Below are 24,100 nucleotides of genomic sequence, written 5' to 3' on the forward strand. Positions count from 1 at the left end.
TGGTCTGATGAAACAAAAATAGAACTGTTTGGCCATAATGACCATMGTTATGTTTGGAGGAAAAAGGGGGACTCTTGCAAGCCAAAGAACCATCCCAACCGTGAAGCACGGGGGTGGCAGCATCATGTTTTGGGCATGCTTTGCTGCAGGAGGGACTGGTGCACTTCACAAAATAGATAGCATCATGAGGWGGAAAATGATGTGGTTATATTGAAGCAACATCTCAAGACACCAGTCAGGAAGTTAAAGTTTGGTCGCAAATGGGTCTTCCAAATGGACATTGACCCCAAGCATACTGCTAAAGTTGTGGAAAAATGGCTTAAGGACAAGAAAGTCAAGGTATTGGAGTGGCCATCACAAAGCCCTGACCTCAAAAAATGTGTGGGCAGAACTGAAAAAGCGTGTGCGAACATGGATCCTACAAACCTGACTCAGTTACACCATCTCTGTCAGGAGGAATGGGCCGAAATTCATCCAACTTATTGTGGGAAGGTTGTGGAAGGCTACCTGAAACGTTTGACCCAAGTTAAACAATTTAAAGGCAATGCTACCAAATGCTAATTGAGTGTATGTAAACTTCTGACCCACTGGGAATGTGATGAAAGAAATCATTCTCTCTACTATTATTTGGACATTTCACATTCTTAAAATAAAGTGGTGATCCTAACTGACCTAAGACAGGGAATTTTTACTTGGATTAAATGTCAGGAATTGTGAAAAACTGAGTTTAAATGTATTTGGCTAAGGTGTATGTAAACTTCCGACTTCAACTGTATATAGAACTTTTCTCACAGCTCTGGTAGATAATGCTTTTTTGAGGCCTTGCTCACAATTCATTCTGTGGCAGCACAATGACGAAACRATATACTGTATGTGAGGCTCTTGATCATATCTTTGATTATGACACTGGTGAGGAGGAGAGAGTCCTTGTTAAACTTCGACACAAAGTAGTCTGTTACAAATAGTACAATATGTTTCATCTGAGTATTTGTTATAGTCAAAATTGTCCATACATTATGCTTTTTTTWAACTCAAAAACGAGTTGTATGAGCTCAGGTCAATGAGGCCTACATGCCATAAATAGCAAATAGAAGTTAAACACTTGTAATGTTCTCAAGAACTTWAGTTGATAAAAAGATCTAACACAACATTAGGTGATAATATATGTATTATTATGGATTTCTAATCAGCTATAATGGGGCGGTCATTTTGGACCGGGAACACAGAATTAATCAACATGAGACGGACACAACAGGAGGGTCAATTACTTTTTCATTGGCAAGATTAACGGAACTTAGGGATGACATGCCAGCCACAAACGCTGACACTACACATCCAAGTATATCTGCCAAAATTCTGAAAGACAAGAATTGTACTTTTTAATTCCGTAATGTCAGTGTAGAAGAGTTGAAAAAATACTGTTGTCTATCAACAATGACAAGCCACYGGGGTCTGACAATCTGGATGGAAAATTTATGAGGATAATAGCGGACGATATTGCCACTCCTATTTGCCACATCTTCAATTTAAGCCTACTAGAAAGTGTGTGCCCTCTGGCCTGGAGGGAAGCTAAAGTCTTTCCGCTACCCAAGAATAGTAGTGCCCCCCTTACTGGCTCAAATAGCCAACCGATCAGCCTCTTACCAACCCTTAGTAAACTTCTGGAAAAAATKKTGCTATTTCACAAGACTTTCAGCATGCATATAGTGAAGCACACTCAACAAGCACGGCACTTACACAAATGACTGATGATTGGCTGAGAGAAATTGATGATAACATTATTATAGGGGCTTTCTTGTTAGACTTCAGTGCAGCTTTTGACATTATCAATCATAGTCTGCTGCTGGAAAAACGTATGAGTTATGGCTGTACACCCCCTGCTATAATGAGGATAAAGAGTTACTTGTCTAACAGAACACAGAGGGTGTTCTTTAATGGAAGCCTCTCAAGCATAATCCAGGTAGAAGCAGGAATTCCCCAGGGTAGCTGTTTAGGCCCCTTGCTTTTTTTCAATCTTTTCTAATGATGGCTTTGATTAAGGCCAGTGTGTCTATGTATGCGGATGACTCAACACTATACACGTCAGCTACTACAGCGACGGAAATGACTGCAAAACGTTCGTTTCAGAATGGGTAGCAAGGAATAAGCTAGTCCTAAATATTTGCGAAACTAAAAGCATTGTATTTGGGACAAATCATTCACTAAACCCTAAACCTCAACTACATCTCGTAGTGAATAATGTGGAAATTGAGCAAGTTGAGGAGACTAAACTGCTTTGAGTAACCGTGGATTGTAAACTGTCATGGTCAAAACATATTGATACAACAATAGCTAAGATGGGGAGAAATCTGTCCATAATAAAGCGCTGCTCTGCCTTCTTAACAACACTATCAACAAGGCAGGTCCTACAGGCCCTGGTTTTGTCGCAACTGGAACTTGGGAAAATTGCAGTTTGCTCAGAACAGGGCAGCACGGCTGGCCCTTAAAAGTACACGGAGAGCTAACATTAATGACATGCATGTCAATCTCTCATGGCTCAAAGTGGAAGAGAGATTGACTTCCTCATTACTTGTTTTTGTAAGAGGTGTTGACAAGCTGTAGGTACCGAGCTGTCTGTTTAAAATACTAGCACCCAGCTCGGACACCCATGCATACCCCACAAGACATGCCATCAGAGGTCTCTTCACAGTCCCCAAGTACAGAAAATACTATGGGAGGCACACATAGAGCCATGACTACGTGGAACTCTATTTCACATCAGGTAACTGCAGTAAAATTTAGTAAAAAAAACAGATAAAAATACACCTTATGGAACAGCGGGGACTGTGAAGCAACACAAACGTAGACACATGCATACACACACACAATAACATATGCACTATACACTCACGTACACAGGAATTTTGTACTGTATATACAGTGGGGAGAACAAGTATTTGATACACTGCCGATTTTGCAGGTTTTCCTACTTACAAAGCATGTAGAGGTCTGTCATTTTTATCATAGGTACACTTCAACTGTGAGAGACGGAATCTAAAACAAAAATCCAGAAAATCACATTGTATGATTTTTAAGTAATTAATTAGCCTTTTATTGCATGACATAAGTATTTGATACATCAGAAAAGCAGAACTTAATATTTAGTAGACAGAAACTTTCGTTTGCATTACAGTAGTATTCATACGTTTCCTAGTAGTTCTTTGAAGGTTTTGCACACAACCGCGAAGCAGGGATTTTGGCCCACTCCTCCCATACAGACCCTTCCTCCAGAATCCTTCAGTTTCGGACTGTGCTGGGCAATAACAGGAAGCTTTCAGCTCCCCAAAGATTTCTATTGGTTCAGTCTGTAGACTGTGCTAGGCCACTCCGGGACCATTGAATGCTTCTTACGGAGCCACTCTTAGTTGCCCTGCTGCTGTGTTTGCGGTCGTGTACATGCTGGAAGACCCAGCCACGACCATTCATGTCTTACTGAGGAAGGCAGTTGTGGCCAAGATTCTCGGACACATGCCCATCCATCCTCCCTCAATAACTCGGTGCATCGTTCCTGTCCCTTGCAGAAAGCATCCCCAAAGAATGATGTCACCTCCACTGCTTCACGATTGGGATGGTGTTCTTGGGGCTTGTACTCATCCTTTCTTTCTCTCCAACACGGCGAGTGAGTTTAGACCAAAAGGCTCTATTTTTGTCTCATCAACCACAGACTTCACCATTCCTCCTCTGGATATCCAGATGTCATTGGCAAACTTCAGACGGCTGCGGGACATGCGCTGGCTTGAGCAGGAGGACCTTGCGTCGCTGCAGTATTAATATCCATGACGGCGAATGTGTTATAATGGTTTTCTTGAGACTGTGGTCCAGTCTCTCTCAGGTCATGACCAGGTCCTGCCGTGTAGTTGGTGATCCCTCACTTCCTCATGATCATTGATGCCCCCGAGTGAGATCTTGCATGGAGCCCCAGCGCAGGTGATTGACCGTCAATGACTTCTTCCATTTTCTAATAATTGCGCCAACAGTTGTTGCCTTCTCACCAGCTGCTGCCTATTGTCTGTAGCCATCCAGCCTTGTGCGTCTACAATTTTACCTATGTCCTTAACACACAGCTTTCTGTCTTGCCATTGTGGAGAGGTTGGAGTCTGTTTGATTGAGTGTGGTGACAGGGTGCTTTTTACAGTAATGAGTTCACAGGTGCAGTTAATACAGGTAATGGAGTGGAAACAGGAGGGCTTCTAAAAGTAAAACTAACAGTCTGTGAGAGCGCGGAAATTCTTACTGGTTGGTAGGTGATCAAATACTTATGTCATGCAATAAAATGCAAATTAATTACTTAAAAATCATACAATGTGATTTTCTGGATTTTTGTTTTAGATTCCGCCTCTCACAGTTGAAGTGTACCTATGATAAAAATKACAGACCTCTACATGCTTTGTAAGTAGGAAAACCTGCAAAATCGGCAGTGTATCAAATACTTGTTCTCCCCACTGTATGTGGTAGTGAGGGAGTAGGGGCCTGAGTGCACACAGTGTGTTGTGAAATCTGTGAATGTAATGTTTTTAAAATTGTATAAACTGCCTTAACTTTGCTGGASCACAGGAAGAGTAGCTGCTGCCTTGGAACAAATACAAGTACAGCTGTAATCGCTGCCAAATGTTATTCTAACATGTATTAACTCAGGGGGTTCAATACTTATCTAATCAAGATGATTATTTTTATTTATTTTTTGAATATTTCTTCCACTTTTGACATTACAAAGTGTTTTGTGTAGATCGCTGACTAAAAAATTACAATTACATCAGTTTTAATCCCACTTTGTAAGACAACAAAATGTGGAATAAGTCAAGGGGTGTGAATACTTTATGAAGGCACTGTATGTGAATTGTGAATAATGTAAAAGCATGACGTCAAAAGCCTCACGAGCAGACCATTATTTTAGAAAACTTGTATGGATAGGCTCCTTGGCTAATTGATGCATGGGATAAGAAATACACCAGACGCATTGCTGTTCAAATCAAAGTTTATTTGTCACTTGTCGAAAACAACAGGTGTAGGTAGACCTTACAGTGAAATGCTTACTTACAGGCTCTAACCAATAGTGCAAAAAAGGTATTAGGTGAACAATAGGTAGGTAAAGAAATAAAACAACAGTAAAAAGACAGGCTATATACAGGTGCGAGGCTATAAAAGTAGCGAGGCTACATACAGACACCGGTCAGTCAGGCTGATTAAGGTAGTATGTACATGTAGATATGGTTAAAGTGACTATGCATATATGATGAACAGAGAGTAGCAGTAGCGTAAAAGAAGGGTTGGCCGGTGGTGGGTGGGACACAATGCAGATAGCCCGGTTAGCCAATGTGCGAGAGCACTGGTTGGTCGGCCCAATTGAGGTAGTATGTACATGAGTGTATAGTTATAGTGACTATGCATATATGTTAAACAGAGAGTAGCAGCAGCGTAACAATAGGGGTTGGGGGGAGGGGAGGGAGCACACAATACAAATAGTCCGGCTAGCCATTTGATTACCTGTTCAGGAGTCTTATGGCTTGGGGGTAAACACTGTTGAGAAGCCTTTTTGTCCTAGACTTGGCACTCCGGTACCGCTTGCCATGCGGTAGTAGAGAGAACAGTCTATGAATGGGGTGGTTGGGGTCTTGAACAATTTTTAGGGCCTTCCTCTGACACCGCCTTGAGTAGAGGTCCTGGATGGCAGGCAGCTTAGCCCCAGTGATGTACTGGGCCGTACGCACTACCTTCTGTAGTGCCTTGCGGTCAGAGGCCGAGCAATTGCCGTACCAGGCAGTGATGCAACCAGTCAGGATGCTCTCGATGTTGCAGCTGTAGAACCTTTTGAGGATCTCAGGACCCATGCCAAATCTTTTTTAGTTTCTTGAGGGAGAATAGGCTTTGTCGTGCCCTCTTCACGACTGTCTTGGTGTGTTTGGACCATTCTAGTTTGTTGTTGATGTGGACACCAAGGAACTTGAAGCTCTCAACCTGCTCCACTACAGCCCCGTCGATGACACTGGGGGCGTGCTCGGTCCTCCTTTTCCTGTAGTCCACAATCATCTCCTAAGTCTCGGTTGAAACGGCTTTTGTTATAGTAGGCCTAGGTTTAGTGTGAGGGTAGCCTACTGAGGGCATGTTTTTTAATCACATGAAATTGAAAACAAGCAACTTGTTTCTAAATAGAGCATCAGCTCATCTCTCGTTTCATGATGGGCATATGGACGTATGAGGGTTTTTATGCTCATCCAATATAACAACAGGAGCTGGCTAAAATAATGTACAGATAAAAAGGGATGTCCGCTCACATTTTTGCTGCTCCCAAACATTTATATTTTAATACAGCTTTTTTTTTGCTGCGCCCAAACCTTTTATCGACAGTCTTGACTACTTGGCGAATGCCTTGGGCAGGATAATCAAAACGGCCTTTATTTAAAGGAGGGGAGGCTATGTTTGTTTTTTAATCAAATTAAAGTAAATGGGGAAAAAACGTTTGTTTTCTATGTTTCTAAATATGAGGTTTAGGGGCACAAAAAGCACATCTCTCATGTTCCATGCGCATATGGGCACTGTGCATCACGGCTGGATAGGCTGCGTTTCCGCAATCAAAGTACATACCACTTAGACCAGCTTTTGGTAGGTCGTTCATATCCCCACTAGCGCCGCCTGAAAGTGGCACTTTGGCGAACGTTTTTAAAGACAAACGTCAGATATTGCCACCCCTCCCACCTTAGCGCAAGTGAGCTCATGTATTATAAGACCGGTAAATTACCAATTCTGCCACAAGTATTTGAAACCAGCCGGGGGCTGGTCAACAGTGTCAATGAGCGTGCGTTTGACAATTGCACTGGCTTAACACCAGCCRAAAATAGCTCAAAATGTTTATCAAATTAAAATGTAGTTCAAGAAAGTTATTTCAATTGGCGCACACACACACTGAGTTTACAAAACATAAGGAACACCTTCCTAATATTGAGTTGCACCCCCTTTTGCCCTCAGAACAGCCTCAATTCGTTGTGGCATGGACTCTAYAAGGTGTCATTCCACAAGGATACTGGTCCAGGTACATGTTGACTCCATGTGTCAAGTTGGCTGGATGTTCTTTGGTAGGTGGACCATTCTTGAAACACACGGGAAGCTGTTGAGCGTGAAAAACCCAGCAGCATTGCAGTTCTTGATACACTCAAACCAGTGCACCTACTACCATACCCCGTTCAAAGGCACTTAAATCTTTGGTCTTGCCCATTCACCCTCTGAATGGCACACTTGCACAGTCCATGTCTCAATAGTCTCAAGACTTGAAAATMCTCCCCTTCATTTACACTGATTTTAAGTGGATTTAACAAGTGACATCAATAAGAGACCATAGCTTTCACCTGGAATCACCTGGTCAGGCTATGTCATGGAAAGAGCAGGTCTACCTAATGTTTTATACACTCGGTGTATATTATTTTGTCATTTAAGATGAAACGTTTGAATTAAGTATAGGGTTTTTATAATAAGTATTTTACATTTATCAGCCTTACAGTATTCAATGCTGCTAAAAGGTCGTTATTTYATTGGGGGCGGGGATAGAGAACCGAGACAACGAACGTTGCAGCTGTCAAGTTTCAAGTTTTATTAGTGGTATGTACGGGATACACATGGTATACACTACTGGTCAAAAGTTTTAAAACACCTACTCATTCAAGGGTTTTTCTTTATTTTTTTACTACTAAAAAATCCATCCAAAGTGGCCGTTGTGCCCTTGGGCTGAATATAATAATTATAATTCCCTTCTTCCAGCTGCCGTGCTCCAAAGCACCTATCACTCACATGGCTCTCTAAGATGTAGCCAGTGCCCTTAGCATTTCAGMTAAGAAATAGGCTACAAGTGAATGAAGACAGACACATCAGGGAAGCAACTGTGTGCGTCCCTCTTAACGAATTCCAAGGTGCGTATTGAAGATGTTCACACAGATGAGCAGGGACCCTGGCCATCTTTCTTTTTCAGAGTCAGTAGAAATCGCTCTTTAGTGTCCTAAGTTTTCATAACTGTGACCTTAATTGCCTACCGTCTGTAAGCTATTAGTGTCTTAACGACCGTTCCACAGGTGCATGTTCATGAATTGTTTATGGTTCATTGAACAAGCATGAGGAACATTGTTTAAACCCTTTACAATGAAGATCTGTGAAGTTATTTGGAGTTTTACGAATTATCTTTGAAAGACAGGTTCCTGAAAAAGGGACGTTTCTTTTTTTGTTGAGTTGACTATCCCCCATAGTACAAAAGTTGACCTATGCTACTGGTCAACTTGTCCTTCTGTGCAAGAAAAAAAAAACATGTTCCAAAATGCAATCAATTAGCGGGAAAACACTGTTCTCGAAAGTGAAGACAAATGCGATTATGCATGTAATGCTTTATTAAAAATGTGCATTTCTATGGTGAAAATGATGTTCCCCAATTGTGAAACTCACGTGCAGCCTATTAGCCTGTTGGGCTCTACACCAGTTATAAAGCAGATTAATGTGCTTAATTTTCAGGAATTTTTTGGCCTCTTTAGTTATGATACAAACCTTATCAAAACATATAGGCCTATGGGCTAGGCTACATGAGATGTGCGACTATGATTTGGAAATGTCACAAAAAAAGGCTTGCGCTGTTCCTTGCCTTACTGCACAAGCTGGGCATCATTCACAYGTGATAATACATAATCCACAAGTGATAGATAATATTGTCACCCATCAGACTATTCTTAATTTAATATTGTCTTTACATATACTAAGTAATATATGTGTGAAATTAGTTTTGATTTAGAATGGACCATTATCATGCACCTGTCAGGGGCATGGTAAAAAAAGTGTCATCTTGGCACTTAAATAGCAAATGGAGGACGCTTTTCCCGTGGTTCATTTTCATGCCAGCCAGATAGGCTATACTCCTGTTGTAAAGCGAAGCAATGTGCTTCATATTATGAGMATTGATAAATAGTAGGCCTACCCTATAGAAAGCTGATAGAATCCACCTCTTTTTAATAGAGGCCATCACTTTGTTTTATCGCACTATTGCATAGCCGATAGAAATGTTGCGCAACATGAGCTCATGGTCTCTCATGAAGCGTTTGATTAGATTTTTGATTACATTTGCATTGCACACAGAGTGATTAGAGGGACAATAGAGTGCTGTGTACCAGGCAGTTAGCACATTTGGTAAACAACTAATAACCATCAGCAACATCAGAGTTTGGAGAAGCCTAATTACCATGACTAAACGGTCACACTGAATTTGACTGCCATCATGACTCGTGACCGCCGGTGTGGCAATAATACGGTCACCATAAGTGTCACAGTCACCATAGGTGTGTGTGTGTGTGTGTGTGTGTGTTAAGGTGCGGATTAAAGGGAAGCACAGCCGCAAGCTGCCCAGTGACACGAGCCTACCAGATGAGCTAAATAACTTCTATGCTCGCTTCGAAGGCAAGCAACACTGAAGCATGCATGACAGCATTAGCTGTTCTGGACGACTGTGTGATAACGCTCTCCGTAGCTGATGTGAGTAAGACCTTTAAACAGGTCAACATTCACAAGGCCGCAGGGCCAGACAGATTACCAGGACGTTTACTCCAAGCATGTGCTGACCAACTGGCAAGTGTCTTCGCTGACATTTTCAACCTGTCCCTGTGCCCAAGAGCACTAAGGTAACCTGCCTAAATGACTACTAACCCGTAGCACTCCTGTAGCCATGAAGTGCCTTGAAAGGCTGGTCATGGCTCACATCAACATCATTTTCCGGGAAACYCTAGACCCACTCCAATTTGCATACCGCCCCAACAGATCCACAGATGATGCAATCTCTATTGCAGTCCACACTGCCCTTTCCCACCTGGACAAAAGGAACACCTATGTGWTAATGCTGGACAGAGCAATTCCTTTACCAGACTGTGATCTAACTGGTCAGGACGCTCTCGATGGTGCAGCGGTAGGTTTTGGAGAGGACCTGGGGTGGCATTCTGAATTTCTTCAGCAGCCTCAGGAAGTAGAGACGCTGTTGTGCCCTCTTGACAAGAGTGGTGTTGTTGGTCCATGACAAGTCCTCGGTGATGTGGACGCCAAGGAACATAAAACTGCTGATTCTCTACTGCAGTCCATTTGATGTGGATCCTCCTCAATTAACAATTACTGGCTTAAGGGAGAGGTTGTTGTCCTGGCACCACAATGCCATTTCACTTACCTCCTCTCTATAGGCTGACTCGTCATTGTTGGTTATCAGGCCTACAACCGTGGTGTCGTCAGCAAACTTGATGATGGAGTTTGTGTCGTGCAAAGACACACAGTTGTGGGTGAAAAGGAAGTATAGCAGAGGGCTGAGGACACAACCTTGGGGGACCTCTGTGTTAAGTGTCAATGTGGAGGAGGTGTTGCCAATCCTCACAGCCTGTGGTCTGCCCTTCATGATGTCAAGGATTCAGTTGCAGAGGGTGTGGTCCGGACCCAGGGCTCTGAGCTTGGTGTCAAACTTGGAGGAAACAATAGTGTTGAATGCTAAACTGTAGTCAATGAAGAGCATTCTCACATAGATGTTCCTCTTGTCCAGATGTGTTACAGCCGTGTGAATATGAATGTGTGAATATGTGTGAATATGAAAATGGCATCTTCCATGGATCTGTTGGAGCGTCTGATATCAATGTAATATCAGCTAAATCACTGGTTTATTCTTGTGGGACAAGCTTATTTTAGCTCGCAGGTGCATGTCATCTCCCGTTAGTATTGTTTAAGAAAGTGCGTGTATGTGTGTGGGTGTCGGTGTGGTGCGTGTAGACCTCTGCAAACGGAAACTTGCAGGTGTTCTTTTCATAGTCAGATTAATACTCTCTCTGTGTGAATCTGACAGGGGAATTACCGTCAAACTGTCGTGCAGCCCAGCATAGCCCCCCTACCTCCACCCCTTTACAGAAACATATGATGAGGACTACAGTAGTACAGGCCCCCCGATATCAGCAGAGTGCCGCACATCTCACACCTTCTCCCTATCCCACTTCTCCAAGCCCAATGTTCCTAAATACMACATGGGAAGTGGGGTACAATGTAAGAGAGAGAGAGGTGTGTTTTTGTCTGTCTAGAGTAATCCCTCTATCCCTCTCAGTGATCCAGTGCCACGACTGGGGCGAGTCAGGCGGAGCCGTGAGGGTGATGGAGGGGGAGGCATGCTGTCTTCTCTGCCCTCTCTTCTCCCACCCCACTGTCTACAACTACAGCTCGGTCCAGGCAGCAGGCCTCAACCTTGTGTGGTACCACGTGGCTGCAGGTCAGGACCTGGAACAACCCATCGACTTCCACCACCCCGACCAGAGGCTCAGCAAGGAGAGGGAGAAGCTCTGGCTGCAGCCCACCACCACGCAGGACGCGGGCCAGTACATCTGCATGCTGAGGTAGGATGGAGACTGGGCTTGGTAGTGCCAAGAAAACCTGTCTATGAGCAGATGTTTGTATAAAAAATGTGTCATTCTTTTAATCTTTTGAACCCATCATCATTATCTGTCAGACGGTCAGAAAGTGCGTCATATCCTGAGCCAAAACCCCCTGAACAACAATATCAAAGTTTGTCCTAAAAGTCAAAGTTTGTCTGATTTAACATGGYGTGTGTACTTTCCCCTCTCAGAAACAGGACATCGTGTGCCAAGATTGCCATGCGCCTGGAGGTGTTGCCAAGTGGCCAGGACCCTAACTGTGAGGTGAAGGCTGCTGTACCTCCCACCCTAGTCATCGCGCCCATACAGGAGGGCAGGACCCTAACCTGCCCTGACCTGGAGGACATCAAGCTGCCTAACACTAGCCACTCTGTCACCTGGTACCATGTAAGGTGACCCTCGGTCTGTCTGTGTACAATTAATTTAATTTACCATATGGGAGAATGGCCAGTACTGTCACTTGGATGCTGTACAAGAAAGTGTATTACTTGATACAATTTTAAAAAATAGGTTCCTTATTAAAAAGCACTGCGATCATCAGTATACCCCAGGGTTCAAAACATTGTTGTCAGATTATATACTAGGTTGTAAACATGTTTTTGGTTATAATTTGGGCCTGGCACCACAATTATATCTACCTATCAGGTTTGAGAGTTGTTAGTATTTTGGTCTATTAATATTAGTATTTTCAAAAAGTTGACATAAAAATCTCAATCTTGATGAAAATGTATATATTTTTTTGTTTATCATACTAGTGTCACTGAAATGTCATGAATTTTAACCACTTTAAAATGAACATATATACAAAATTTCAAAGCTCACTATTTTGAATTACACATMATTTAAAAGCCAATTTCATAGAGAATGTAACAAACTGGACTATATGTAGTAACTTCCTTTGAAGAGATGTTTGGGTCTAAGTAGGTGTTTGGCAGTCTAAATTGTGGGATATGCAAATATGCGCATATTTGTATTTATTATGGWTCCCCATTACCTGCTGCCAAGGCAGCAGCTACTCTTCCTGGGGTCAAGCAAAATTAAGGCAGTTATACAATTTTAAAAACATTACAATACACCGGAAAATCAGCACTGTAACAGATTGCTGTATTTTTCTATTTACAGTAAATCATACAGTAATGTGCTGCTATACCAGTTTACAATATGTTTTCTGTAGACCTCAAGGCATTCTGGTCTAGCAAATTACTGCATTTGTTAGCTGTAAAATGAACAACAAATGTTCAGCTAAGATACCGAATTGTAAATTACAGTAAGTTCCTTTATTTTCAAAATTAAAGCCCACGTTGTGCCATTTCAAGACTGATTTATAAAGTTTGACTGGTTTCATCACTGATTACAAAATTTGAGAACTCTAATGTTTTGGCCACAGTTTTTTGTTAAGTTTTAGAACCTTCTAAGTAAAATCAACCTTTTTAAGTTTGGAATTTGCTGAACATATCTTATGTTTTGGCCATCACAGTTGTATTACATCCGTCTAGAATGCGGTTTCAACCAATCATCATCCAGGATWAGACCCACTCGTTGTATAAACAATTGTATTGTCTTTGTTTTATGTTGATTGTCAATTTGTACCCAGTGTAGAAACACGTGACGGAATTCTCTGTAGAGTAATCTGTAGAGGAATCAACTATAAAAAAGTTGACAATAAAATTACTGTAAAAGTGGAACGCAACACGTTACAATACGACAGGATGCCAGTCTATCGCAGGGACTTACTCCCAACCCATCTCCTTTCTCCTTAATGCTGAGTGCCAAGCAGGGCGGAAACTCTAACCACAAGGGCAAGGAGTTGGTCTCACTAATGCGTCTAACAAATATAGCCTCTAACAAAGCATGGCAGGACATACACTACATGACCAAAAGGTCAATGGACCTCTTTGGTTCCTCTCTTCTACTAAAGATGATCTACTCCAGTGGAGGCGGCTGAGGGGAGGACGCCTCCTAATAATGGCCAGAACAGAGCACATGGAATGGCATAAACACATGGAAACCATGTGTTTGATACCATTTCACTAATTCCACTCCTGCCACTACCACGAGCCTGTCATCCCCAATTAAGGTGCCACCAACCTCCTGTGATCTACTGTGCTCTACCCCCCCCCCCCCCCCCCCCCTCCTGTGTTGACCTTGAGCAGGAGTGCAATGCCTTCGGGAACTTCAACATCGATCGTGTGTTAAAAGGAGACACGCTGGTCATCCATGTAATGTTGGAGCACTACCAAGGACTGTACCACTGTGTGGTCACTTATGAGACCAAAGGAAGAGCCATCAAATTCACCAGAGTGGTCAATGTAACCGCAGTGTGTAAGGCCTTTTTCACAACTATCTGAATGTTTTGTAACTATGAACGTTGCACTGTACACCCTTTTGTTAATGTTTGAGACCATGAAAGCAATTCAGTGATATGTTTTTGAATATTTCCCATAGTCAAGGTTTTATGGATAAATATCTGATATTGCAATATGATAATGTCAAACTTTCAATAAGTTGAGCGTCATTTCTGTTTTGCGTTTCTCTCAGCTTCCAGTGGTTTACCCAAACAGCCAAATATACTCAACCCTGCCAAGGAGCAACTCTATCCTGTCAAAAAAGGTAGGTAGAGATAGATTATTAGATACATCAGCATATCAATATATTGATCAAGATATACACAGTGTACAAAACATTAGGAACACTACTCTTTCCATGACATAGACTGAGCAGGTGAAGGCTATGATCCCTTATTGATGTCACTTCAATCAGTGTAGATGAAGGGGAGGAGACAGGTTAAAGAAAGATGTTTAATCATTGAGACAATTGGATTGTGTATGTGTGCCATTCAGAGGGTGAATGAGCAAGACAAAAGATTTAAGTGCCTTTGAACGGGGTATGGTACTAGGTGCCAGGCGCACCGGTTTGTGTCAAGAACTGCAATACTGCCGGGTTTTTCACTCTCAACAGTTTCCCGTGTGTATCAATAATGGTCCAACACACAAAGGACATCCAGACAACTTGACACGGAAAGAGATAAAAGGAGAATTGACAGCAGTACGATGACAAAGCATGTGTGAGAGAAATGGTGTACATACTAAAGATGTAGAAATACTGAAAAGCATATATATATATATAACTATTGGTTTATGCAGACCAGTTAGCAACATGCCAATTAGGCATCTATATATATACAGTTGAAGTCGGAAGTTTACATACACTTAGGTTGGTGTCATTACAAGGCATTTTTAAACCACTCCACAGTTAAACTATAGTTTTGACAAGTCGGTTAGGACATGTACTTTGTGCATGACACAGGTCATTTTTCGAACAATTGTTGACCGACACATTATTGAACTTATAATTCACTGTATCACAATTCCAGTGGGTCAGAAGTTTACATACACTAAGTTGACTGTGCCTTTAAACAGCTTGGAAAATTCCAGAAAATGATGTCATGGCTTTAGAAGCTTCTGATAGGCTAATTGACATAATTTGAGTGAATTGGAGGTGTACCTGTGGATGTATTTCAAGGCCTACCTTCAAACTCAGTGCCTCTTTGCTTGACATCACAAGAAAATCAAAAGAAATCAGCGAAGACCTCTGAAAAAAAATTGTAGACCTCCACAAGTCTGGTTCATCCTTGGGAGCAATTTCCAAATGCCTGAAGGTACCACGTTCATCTGTACAAACACCATGAGACCACGCAGCCGTCATACCGCTCAGGAAGGAGACTCATTCTGTCTCCTAGAGATGAACGTACTTTGGTGCGAAAAGTGCAAATCAGGGGGGACTGGTGCACTTCACAAAATAGATGGCATCATGAGGCAGGAGAACTATGTGGATATATTGAAGCAACATCTCAAGACATCAGTCAGGAAGTTAAAGCTTGGTCGCAAATGGGTCTTCCAAATGGACAATGACCCCAAGCATACTTCCAAAGTTGTGGCAAAATGGCTTAAGGACAACAAAGTCAAAGTATTGGAGTGGCCATCACAAAGCCCTGACCTCAATCCTATAGAAAAGTTGTGTTCAGAACTGAAAAAGCGTGTGCGAGCAAGGATCCTACAAACCTGACTCAGTTACACCAGCTCTGTCAGGAGGAATGGGCCAAAATTCACGCAACTTATTGTGGGAAGGTTGTGGAAGGCTACCTGAAACGTTTGACCCAAGTTAAACAATTTAAAGGCAATGCTACAATACTAATTAAGTGTATGTAAACTTCTGACCACTGGGAATGTGATGAAAGAAATAATGCTGAAATAATTTATTCTCTCTACTATTATTCTGACATTTCACATTCTTCAAATAAAGTGTTGATTCTAACTGACCTAAGACAGGGAATTTTTACTTGGATTAAATGTCAGGAATTGTGAAAAACTGAGTTTAAATGTATTTGGCTAAGGTGTATGTAACCTTCCGACTTCAACTGTATATATTCACTTAGAAATGTCCTTGTTTTTGAAAGAAAAGCAAATTTTTAAAATGACATCAAATTGATCAGAAATACAGTGTAGACATTGTTATTGTAAATTACTATTGTAGGTGGAAACAGCAGATTTTTTTTTTAGGTAATATCTACATTGACGTACAGAGGCCCGTTATCTGCAACATCGCTCTGTGTTCCAATGGCACGTTGTGTTAGCTAATCCAGGTTTTTCATATTAACAGGATAATTGATCATTATAAAACACTTTTGCAATTATGTTAGCACAGCTTAAAACTGTTGTGCTGATTTAAAGAAGCAATAAAACTGGCCTTCTTTAGACTAGTTGAGTATCTGGAGCATCAGCATTTGTGGGTTCGATTACAGGCTCAAAATGGCCAGAAACAAAGACCTTTCTTCCGAAACTCATCAGTCTATTCTTGTTCTGAGAAATGAAGGCTATGCCATGCGAGAAATTGCCAAGAAACTGAAGATCTCATACAACGCTGTGTACTACTCCCTACTTCACAGAACAGCGCAAACTGGCTATAACCAGAATAACCTTCTAGGCAGAGTTGCAAAGATAAAGCCATATCTCGGACTGGCCAATAAAAAGAAAAGATTAACATGGGCAAAATAACACAGACACTGGACAGAGGAACTCTGCCTAGAAGGCCAGCATCCCGGAGTCGCCACTTCACTGTTGACGTTGAGACGTGTTTTCCAGCTACAATAGTCATTTACAACATTAACAATGTCTACACTGTATGTCTGATCAATTTGATGTTATTTTAATGTACAAAAAATGTGCTTTTCTTTCAAAAACAAGGACATTTCTAAGTGACCCCAAACTTTTGAACGGGTGTGTGTGTGTGCGCGCGTACGTGCGTGTACATACACACACACACATGACATAGACTGACCAGGTGAATCCAGGTGACAGCTATGATCCCTTATCAGTGTCAGTTGTTAAATCCACTTCAATCAGTGTAGATGGGGAGGAGACAGGTTAAAGAAAGATTTTTAAGCCTGGAAACAATTGGATTGTGTATGTGTGCCATTCAGAGGGTAAATGGGCAAGACAAAAGATTTTAAGTCCCTTTGAACGGGGTAAGGTGCCAGGTGCACCGATTTGTGTCAAGAACTGCAACGCTGTTGGGTTTTTCACGCTCAACAGTCCACCACCCAAAGGACATCCAGCCCACTTGACACAACTGTAGGAAGCATTGGAGTCAACATGGGCCAGCATCCCTGTGGAACGCTTTCAACACCTTGTAAAGTCAATGCCCTGACAAATTTAGGCGGTTCTGAGGGCAAAAGGGGGTTCTTCTCAATATTAGGAAGGTGTTCGTAATGATTTGTACACTCAGTGCATATTACGATAAATCAAGTTAAACTTATTCAACTCAGATTCAAGCCTGTCCCCTTAACAAGTCATACAATTCAGTTGAAGATCAGACCATCCCTTCCCACTTTTCGCTGTTGTGATCATCGAATTAGAATTAATACTAAGCATATGGTTGTGACAGAGTTGTCTCAATAAATAGAAAAAATTATAATCATCAACATCAGAGTTTTAGCTATTCCATTTTAATTTTATTCAAATGTTTAATGTGACAACGTTGTAGTCATGGCTGTAGCGGTGATATTGTCATGGTGACAATATCTAGTACAGTAGACATTGTTCCCATGGTAATGCAGCAGTATTGATCGCCTTAGTGACTGTTGCAGGGTCAGAGGGGAATCTCACATCGAGGCCTCTCCATCTCCAACATTTTAATAACTGACTTGAGATCAGTTTTAGAACTTAGAAGTTACTGTAACTAAGTTTGATAAACGGATCTTATGTGTTGGCTGTCACTAATTTGAAAGTTGCGATGGGCAATGATTATTGAGTGCGTTTGGGGAGATGCGTATGTGATAGCAAAAAGCTGGATACTTTGATTTGTTTTCTAACAGCAAGGCTCAACTTAACTCAACATGCAGTGTAAACGTTTGACAACCTATTACACTTCATTGTGTGAAAATTGTCATATGTGAGGAAAGAATATCTGTATTTCACATGTTAGAATAATATCACCACATAGAATACAGTACATTTCCAACCTATTGACCAATTGTGGGTGCATGCTTTTTATACTGTTCAACATACCTTGTGTCAATTGAAGCTTATCCTCAATACTGACAAAACTAAACTAATGGTGTTTTCTAATGCAAGAAATAGACCTCTGAACCTTTCACCTCTTACTACCTGTCAGGGCAAGGAGATTGAGGTTGCAACCTCATATAAATATCTTTGAATTTTAATTGCATATTCAACAACTTACAAAAAAATTGAAGCTGAAATTGGGTTTTTATTTTAGGAATAAGGCCTGTTTTTCTTTTGAAGCCAGAAGGAGGCTAGTATCAGCTACATTTATGCCTTTACTAGACTATGAGGATATTTTATATATGAATGCTTCCGCTCAGTGTTTGAGATCAATTGACACCCTTTACCATGGCACTTTGAGATTTATTTTAAACTGCAAAACCCTTACGCACCACTGCACTTTGTATACCAGGGTTGGCTGGCCTTCTCTAGTCACTCGTAGGCTCAGTCACTGGTATACTTTTACTTACAAAGCCATTTTGGGTTTACTACCTTTTTATTTGGGCATTTTTATTGTTCAGAAATGTGGTGGGTACTCTCTTCGTTCGCTAGACTTTATCCTGCTAACTGTTCCAAATGTCCGAACTGAATTTGGTAAAAGGTCTTTTATGTACTCTGCGCCATCGTCTTGGAACACCTTACAAAATAATTTTAAACTGGAAGAACTTGTCCCGATTGGTGTTTTTAAATCACTGATGAAGGATTTTGAGGCTGATTCCCTGACCTGTCAATGTTTTTAATTTGCTGTTTTTGATATTGTTATACTCTTGTGAATTCWATGGTTTTTACTAGATTACTTGTAGTTTTTCATGTTGTCTGTCTGTAATTTTTGTAATGACTTGGTGCTGCCTATCTTGGCCAGGACGCTCTTGAAAAAGAGATTTTAAATCTCAATGAGCCCTTCCTGGTTAAATAAATAAAATAAAATAAATGGTCTTGTGACTTCTGGGCCTCATTTAACATATTTCCCAGTGTGCTTTGTTTTAGGTTATATTTGTTGCACAAGTTAGTGTAGAGTGTTGTACCCGTTTAGCTGTTCTTTGATTGTGCCAATAATAATATTTCCCATCACAGGGTGCAGACCAAACTGACAGTTCCACATTTATTTGATTACTGGCAATCGAGTACAATCAATACCATTTCACAGAATGCTACTTGCATTTTTKTGTGAGTTGATGAGATTGGGTGATATTGTCATGGTAGCACAGTAGACAGTTCCCATGGTAATGCAGCAGAATTGATCGCCGTGGTGACTGTTGCAGGGTCAGAGGTGAATCTCACATGCAGGGTGTTATTGCCCTACCTGGAAGGACCCAGGGAGACCTGGTGGACCATCGATGGGAAGACTGTAGATCAGCTAGCTGATCCCCGCATCTCATTCACTTCTAGGTAAGTCTCATCCTCTTCTGTTACTTTATCTTCTCATTGCTATTCTTCTCTATTCTTTTATACAGTTATTTTGTTTGTTTCTATCTATCCTCTCCTCTCATTCTTCTGTTACCTCTGTCCAATTTTTCCCTTCCCTCCCCTCATCTCTCTATCCTACAGGGTGGTGTTGAATTATTTTGAGGACTGGACAGTTGAGAATGTGCTCCGCATCCAGGACTTCAGCTCAGAGGACCTGACCAGAGAATACAACTGCTCTGGACGCAACGGCCGAGGTGTAGCGACCCGCAGGGCAGTGCTCGAAGAGGAGGGTGAGGAATGATTTAAAACACCACAGAGCATAGCATGTGACATTTACAATATGACATTTGTTGATCATTTGTGTGGAAATGTGCTGGATATCGTATTAGTCACGATGGGGAAAGTGGTGTGTCGCTAGTGCTCCGCGGTTGATCTTGTGGACTGTTGTGTGATCCGTGAGGACGTTTTCTGTTAAACGTTACTAATGCTTTTGTACTAAAATATCTGTTTTTAAGCCTAGGCATTGGGCTTGAGTTAGTTTCTTTTAACAAAGTCATATAGATAGAAAAGTGTGTGTGCGTGCCTTAATAGAGGCCTGTTCTAACTGTTCTGTGTGTCGAGAATGACCCCAGGATGTCTGGGCACTCAGCCAAGACTTGAGAGAAACTGACTGGCTCCTCTTAAGTTAACTGGAGACAGAGTTAAATGTTATATCCTGCACACCAATGATATGGCTATTGTTCTGTTTGGAGCCCGTTTCTGGGCGAAAGATTCATGTTTTGTGTGTGACCAGTACGACCAAACATAATCTGGGCCGAAAGTCAAAGGCACTTGCTTGCCCAAATTGTGGTAACCGTTGAGCTATTGTTAGAGGAAGTATGTCTAGAGTGACTTCCTGTCATTCTGGCCCCGATTGTTCTCACTCGGTTGTAACAGACTGAGGCAACCTTTTCACCCAGTTCGTCTCCTCTCTCACACACACACACACACACACACACACACACACACACACACACACACACACATACACAGGGTCACGTGTTTGCAGATGCTTGCATGGGGTAGTTTGACTATATAAATGCTCCTGTACTTTTTGTACAGGGGGCTCTCACTCCATTTCACCTGCATGGGGGGTGCGACCAGCCTCCTCATTATAATACGTTTTTAATAAAAGTAATACGTTGATTGATTATTGGCTTTGCCTCTCCTCATTATTTGAATTTCCACCACCGATCGTTTCCATGATAGAATTAAAAAAAAAATTCATCTCTGCAGAGGTTTGGACTGTTTAGTGTAACTTCTTTAAAAAAATCAATATATCAATATTCTGTTTTAATGCTTTTACATTTGATAAATTCTCATTGTTTCCTTTTAGTATTATTTGTATACCATTGTTTTATATCTTGCTCTGTTTTTTGTTTTATTTTTACATGCTACATGCTTTAGTGTTTTATTATTTCAAGCAATAACTTGTGAAGCACATTGGGCTGCAATGACTCGTGTGAAAGGTGCATCAATCTAAGTGACATAATAAAACAATTCCCATWAAAAATCCGTCAGTTTAAGCTACAGATATCTGAAGTTGGTAGTCGGCACCGTCTATTTGCCAACTTCTGTTTGGTAGTGTCCGAACCGTTCGGGCTACAAATGAATGGGCCTGCACTGTGGAAAGATGAGATTGTGTCATGGGACTCGTCTGAAGGTAACCAGTATCTGTAAAAACTAAAATATGGAATTATGAAGGTTAGTTTTGTGCCTACCCAAAAAAAGGGGTTAAATGTGTAAAAATAAAAATTGAATTAAAACAAACAAGCTAAATGGTCCATAGTATGACCATCTTAAAACAATTCCATATGTCAGCACAGCATATTATCATTATCAATAGTTTTTCCAGTGAGTGCAGGTCACACCAATCCTGTAGCCTAGAAGAGTTGGCTCTATCACACAGGCCTTTCCCATTTTTTATGATTTTTTKKGGGGGGGGGGATAAGCAGGCATAACAGTGAGGGAGAGCAGGATGAGACATACAGGTCGGAGGGTTTGGATTTTATTTAAGGCTACCACAGGACTGAGGGCAACATTTTCGTAGTGCAAAATAATTGTGCAAAGTGCTAAAATTACAATAAACCTCGTTGTGATCAGCGTGATTACATTTTCAACTTTCTCTTCAACAATGTGCTTTATAAAAAGAGGAAACTATAGATGTATTGCTCGGTTTACAAAATTCTTGTTAAATCATACTGCGACATTGGCCTCAATGGGAATCACATGCCTAAATATAGAGTAGGTTAAATAAACAATTAGGTTTATGCTATTTTTCGCACTTTGCACAATTCTTTTGCACTGTGAAGATGTCGCCTTGAACAGTGGTACAGTATATGCTGCAGGTGATGGTGTTACCGACTAGGCCAGACCCGAGGCACCCAATTCTCGAATGAATTTTCAGTGTACCTGCCATCCGTGGAGCTGGGCTGTGGCCTGGGCGTGACTCTGTTCCTGATGCTGGTGCTGTTCGTGGTCTACCACATCTTCTGGCTGGAGCTGCTGCTGCTCTATCGCTCCTGGTTTGGAACCGACGAACGCTGTACAGGTGGGACACCTACTGTACAGACAGACCTTGCTAAGAATAACCGACTATTGCCATTCGTTTTTCCTGACCACTTGACCTGGCCAAGAAAGTGTAGCTCCTGACCCTAATAATGACATCTCTGAATGTCTCTTACTATGTTTCTGCCTTCTCCCTCATTCAGACGACAAGGAGTATGACATCTACATCTCGTACGCGAGGAATAGCGAGGAGGAGCAATTTGTTCTCTTCACACTCCGCAGGGTCCTGGAGAATGAGCTGGGCTATACCGTCTGCATCTTCGACAGGGACAGCCTTCCTGGAGGGAGTGAGTATGGTCTATCTTCAGGCACTGATATCAGTATGGAACAGTACAACAGCGGTATGAGGAGTGTATGAGAGAAAGGGGAACAGTGTGTTAGAATAAACCAGTGGGTAGGAATTGTGAGGGAGATGATTACAGACCGGAGATTTTCCTGACCACAACCTGACCAGGAAAAACTCTCTAATAGCCTACAACCAGGGCCCGGTGTTTTCCCTGGTCATGTCACATGGTCAGCAAACCTCCCCTGGCCCTAACAATGACACATGCTATTACCATTAGAGGATTCGGAGGATTGGCCTGAATGAAGGCGCTGTGCTGAATCACTGATCTACAAATCATCTTGCATCCCGAATGACTCCTCGTTATGTGATCAAGATTAGTGAATCTGCATAGCGCCTTGCTCAGGCCGACCCCCTCAGAAGCGCTGTGTTACTGAGTGAGAATGGTGTGATCCCCTTCCCAGCCATCACTGACGAGACGCTGACCTTTGTGGGCCGCAGTCGCCGCGTCCTGGTGGTGCTCAGCCCAGGATATGGCCTCCAGGGGACCCAGGCCCTGCTGGAGCTCAAGGCAGGGCTAGACAGCATGGCGTGGGGTGGACATCTGCGGGTCATCCTGGTCCAGTATAAGCCCTTGAGGCGGGACGGCTGGGTGCGCGAGCTGAGGCAAGCGAGAGTAGCCCTGGCGTTGGTCCGATGGCAAGGGGACAAATCCAGCGATCTGTCCTCTAGGTTCTGGAAGCGACTCCGGGTGGAGCTACCTGTCAGAAGGATTAAAGACAAGCTACAGAGCCAAGATAGTAACGTTATACCACTGAAGAATATAGTGATAGACACATAGCGAGCATAATAACATAGTGGAGACGCAACTCGCACTTAGAATACAGAATGGCATAGCATATATGTGACATACGCACGCCCGCCCACACACACACCATTGTTCCATTATTACACTGTCGTTTTGTTTCCTTTTTGTGAGTGAGAAACCATTCATCCATTTGTTTTGCATTCTGTTAAATGCTCTTTTGAAAGGGTCTCGCATTGTCTCATTTTGTATACTTTCATATGTAAATATTTTTTGAATAAATGCATTTTTTTCATATCTCAATATCTATTTCATCCATGTCATTTAATTTCATTACATTTTCATTAATGTTTGTCATATTATGCATAATCTTTCACATGTTTGGAGTTGCTGGTTGAATATATATTTCTGGAAGGTGATATGATAGCTATGAGTATGTGCATTTGTCATTGTTTTTGATAATGGAAAATATACAGGCTGATATTCAGTCGAACATGGCATAGCAATGTCTAATTAGTGTCTTTAATCAGTGTGATTAATGTGCACAGTTTGGAGGGGAGTCCACTTGTTAGTGATTAGTAAGTTTTCACACTACGTTCCTTTTAAAGTACATCAAAACTATTCTGTCATTTTATTTGACTGTTGGAAAAAATCTAGCTTTGCAGAATATCAAATCAAATTTTATTTGTCACATGAGCAGAACACAACTGGTGTAGACCTTACAGTGAAATGCTTACTTACAAGCCCCTAACCAACAATGCAGTTTAAAAAATACAAATAAGAATAAGAAATAAAAGTAACAAGTAGTAAGTAGTTAAAGAGCAGCAGTACCAGTACAGAGTCAATGTGCGTGGGCACCGGTAAGTCGAGGTAATAAGTATATGAATGGTAGAGTTATTAAAGTGACTATGCATAGATAATAACAGAGAGCAGTGGTGTAAAAGGGGGGGCAATGCAAATAGTCTGGGTAGCCATTTGATTAGAT

At 41.7% G+C, this 24,100-nt stretch overlaps 1 protein-coding gene across 1 annotated transcript in view; it reads left to right on the top strand.

Annotated features, from left to right (window-relative positions):
- Nucleotides 1-23,418, top strand: part of LOC111960635 (interleukin-1 receptor accessory protein) — a 33,502-nt gene extending 10,084 nt beyond the window's left edge. The window contains exons 3-11 of the mRNA XM_023982733.1: nt 11,126-11,411; nt 11,642-11,837; nt 13,604-13,772; nt 13,989-14,060; nt 19,276-19,402; nt 19,562-19,710; nt 21,867-22,010; nt 22,171-22,314; nt 22,775-23,418. Of these exons, the coding sequence (XP_023838501.1) occupies nt 11,126-11,411; nt 11,642-11,837; nt 13,604-13,772; nt 13,989-14,060; nt 19,276-19,402; nt 19,562-19,710; nt 21,867-22,010; nt 22,171-22,314; nt 22,775-23,151 (1,664 nt within the window). The 3' untranslated portion in view covers nt 23,152-23,418. The remainder of the gene's footprint in view (nt 1-11,125; nt 11,412-11,641; nt 11,838-13,603; nt 13,773-13,988; nt 14,061-19,275; nt 19,403-19,561; nt 19,711-21,866; nt 22,011-22,170; nt 22,315-22,774) is intronic.
- Nucleotides 23,419-24,100: the final 682 nt, after the last annotated feature.

The sequence above is a fragment of the Salvelinus sp. IW2-2015 genome, linkage group LG4p (assembly GCF_002910315.2).
Source record: "Salvelinus sp. IW2-2015 linkage group LG4p, ASM291031v2, whole genome shotgun sequence".
Lineage (NCBI taxonomy): Eukaryota > Metazoa > Chordata > Actinopteri > Salmoniformes > Salmonidae > Salvelinus > Salvelinus sp. IW2-2015.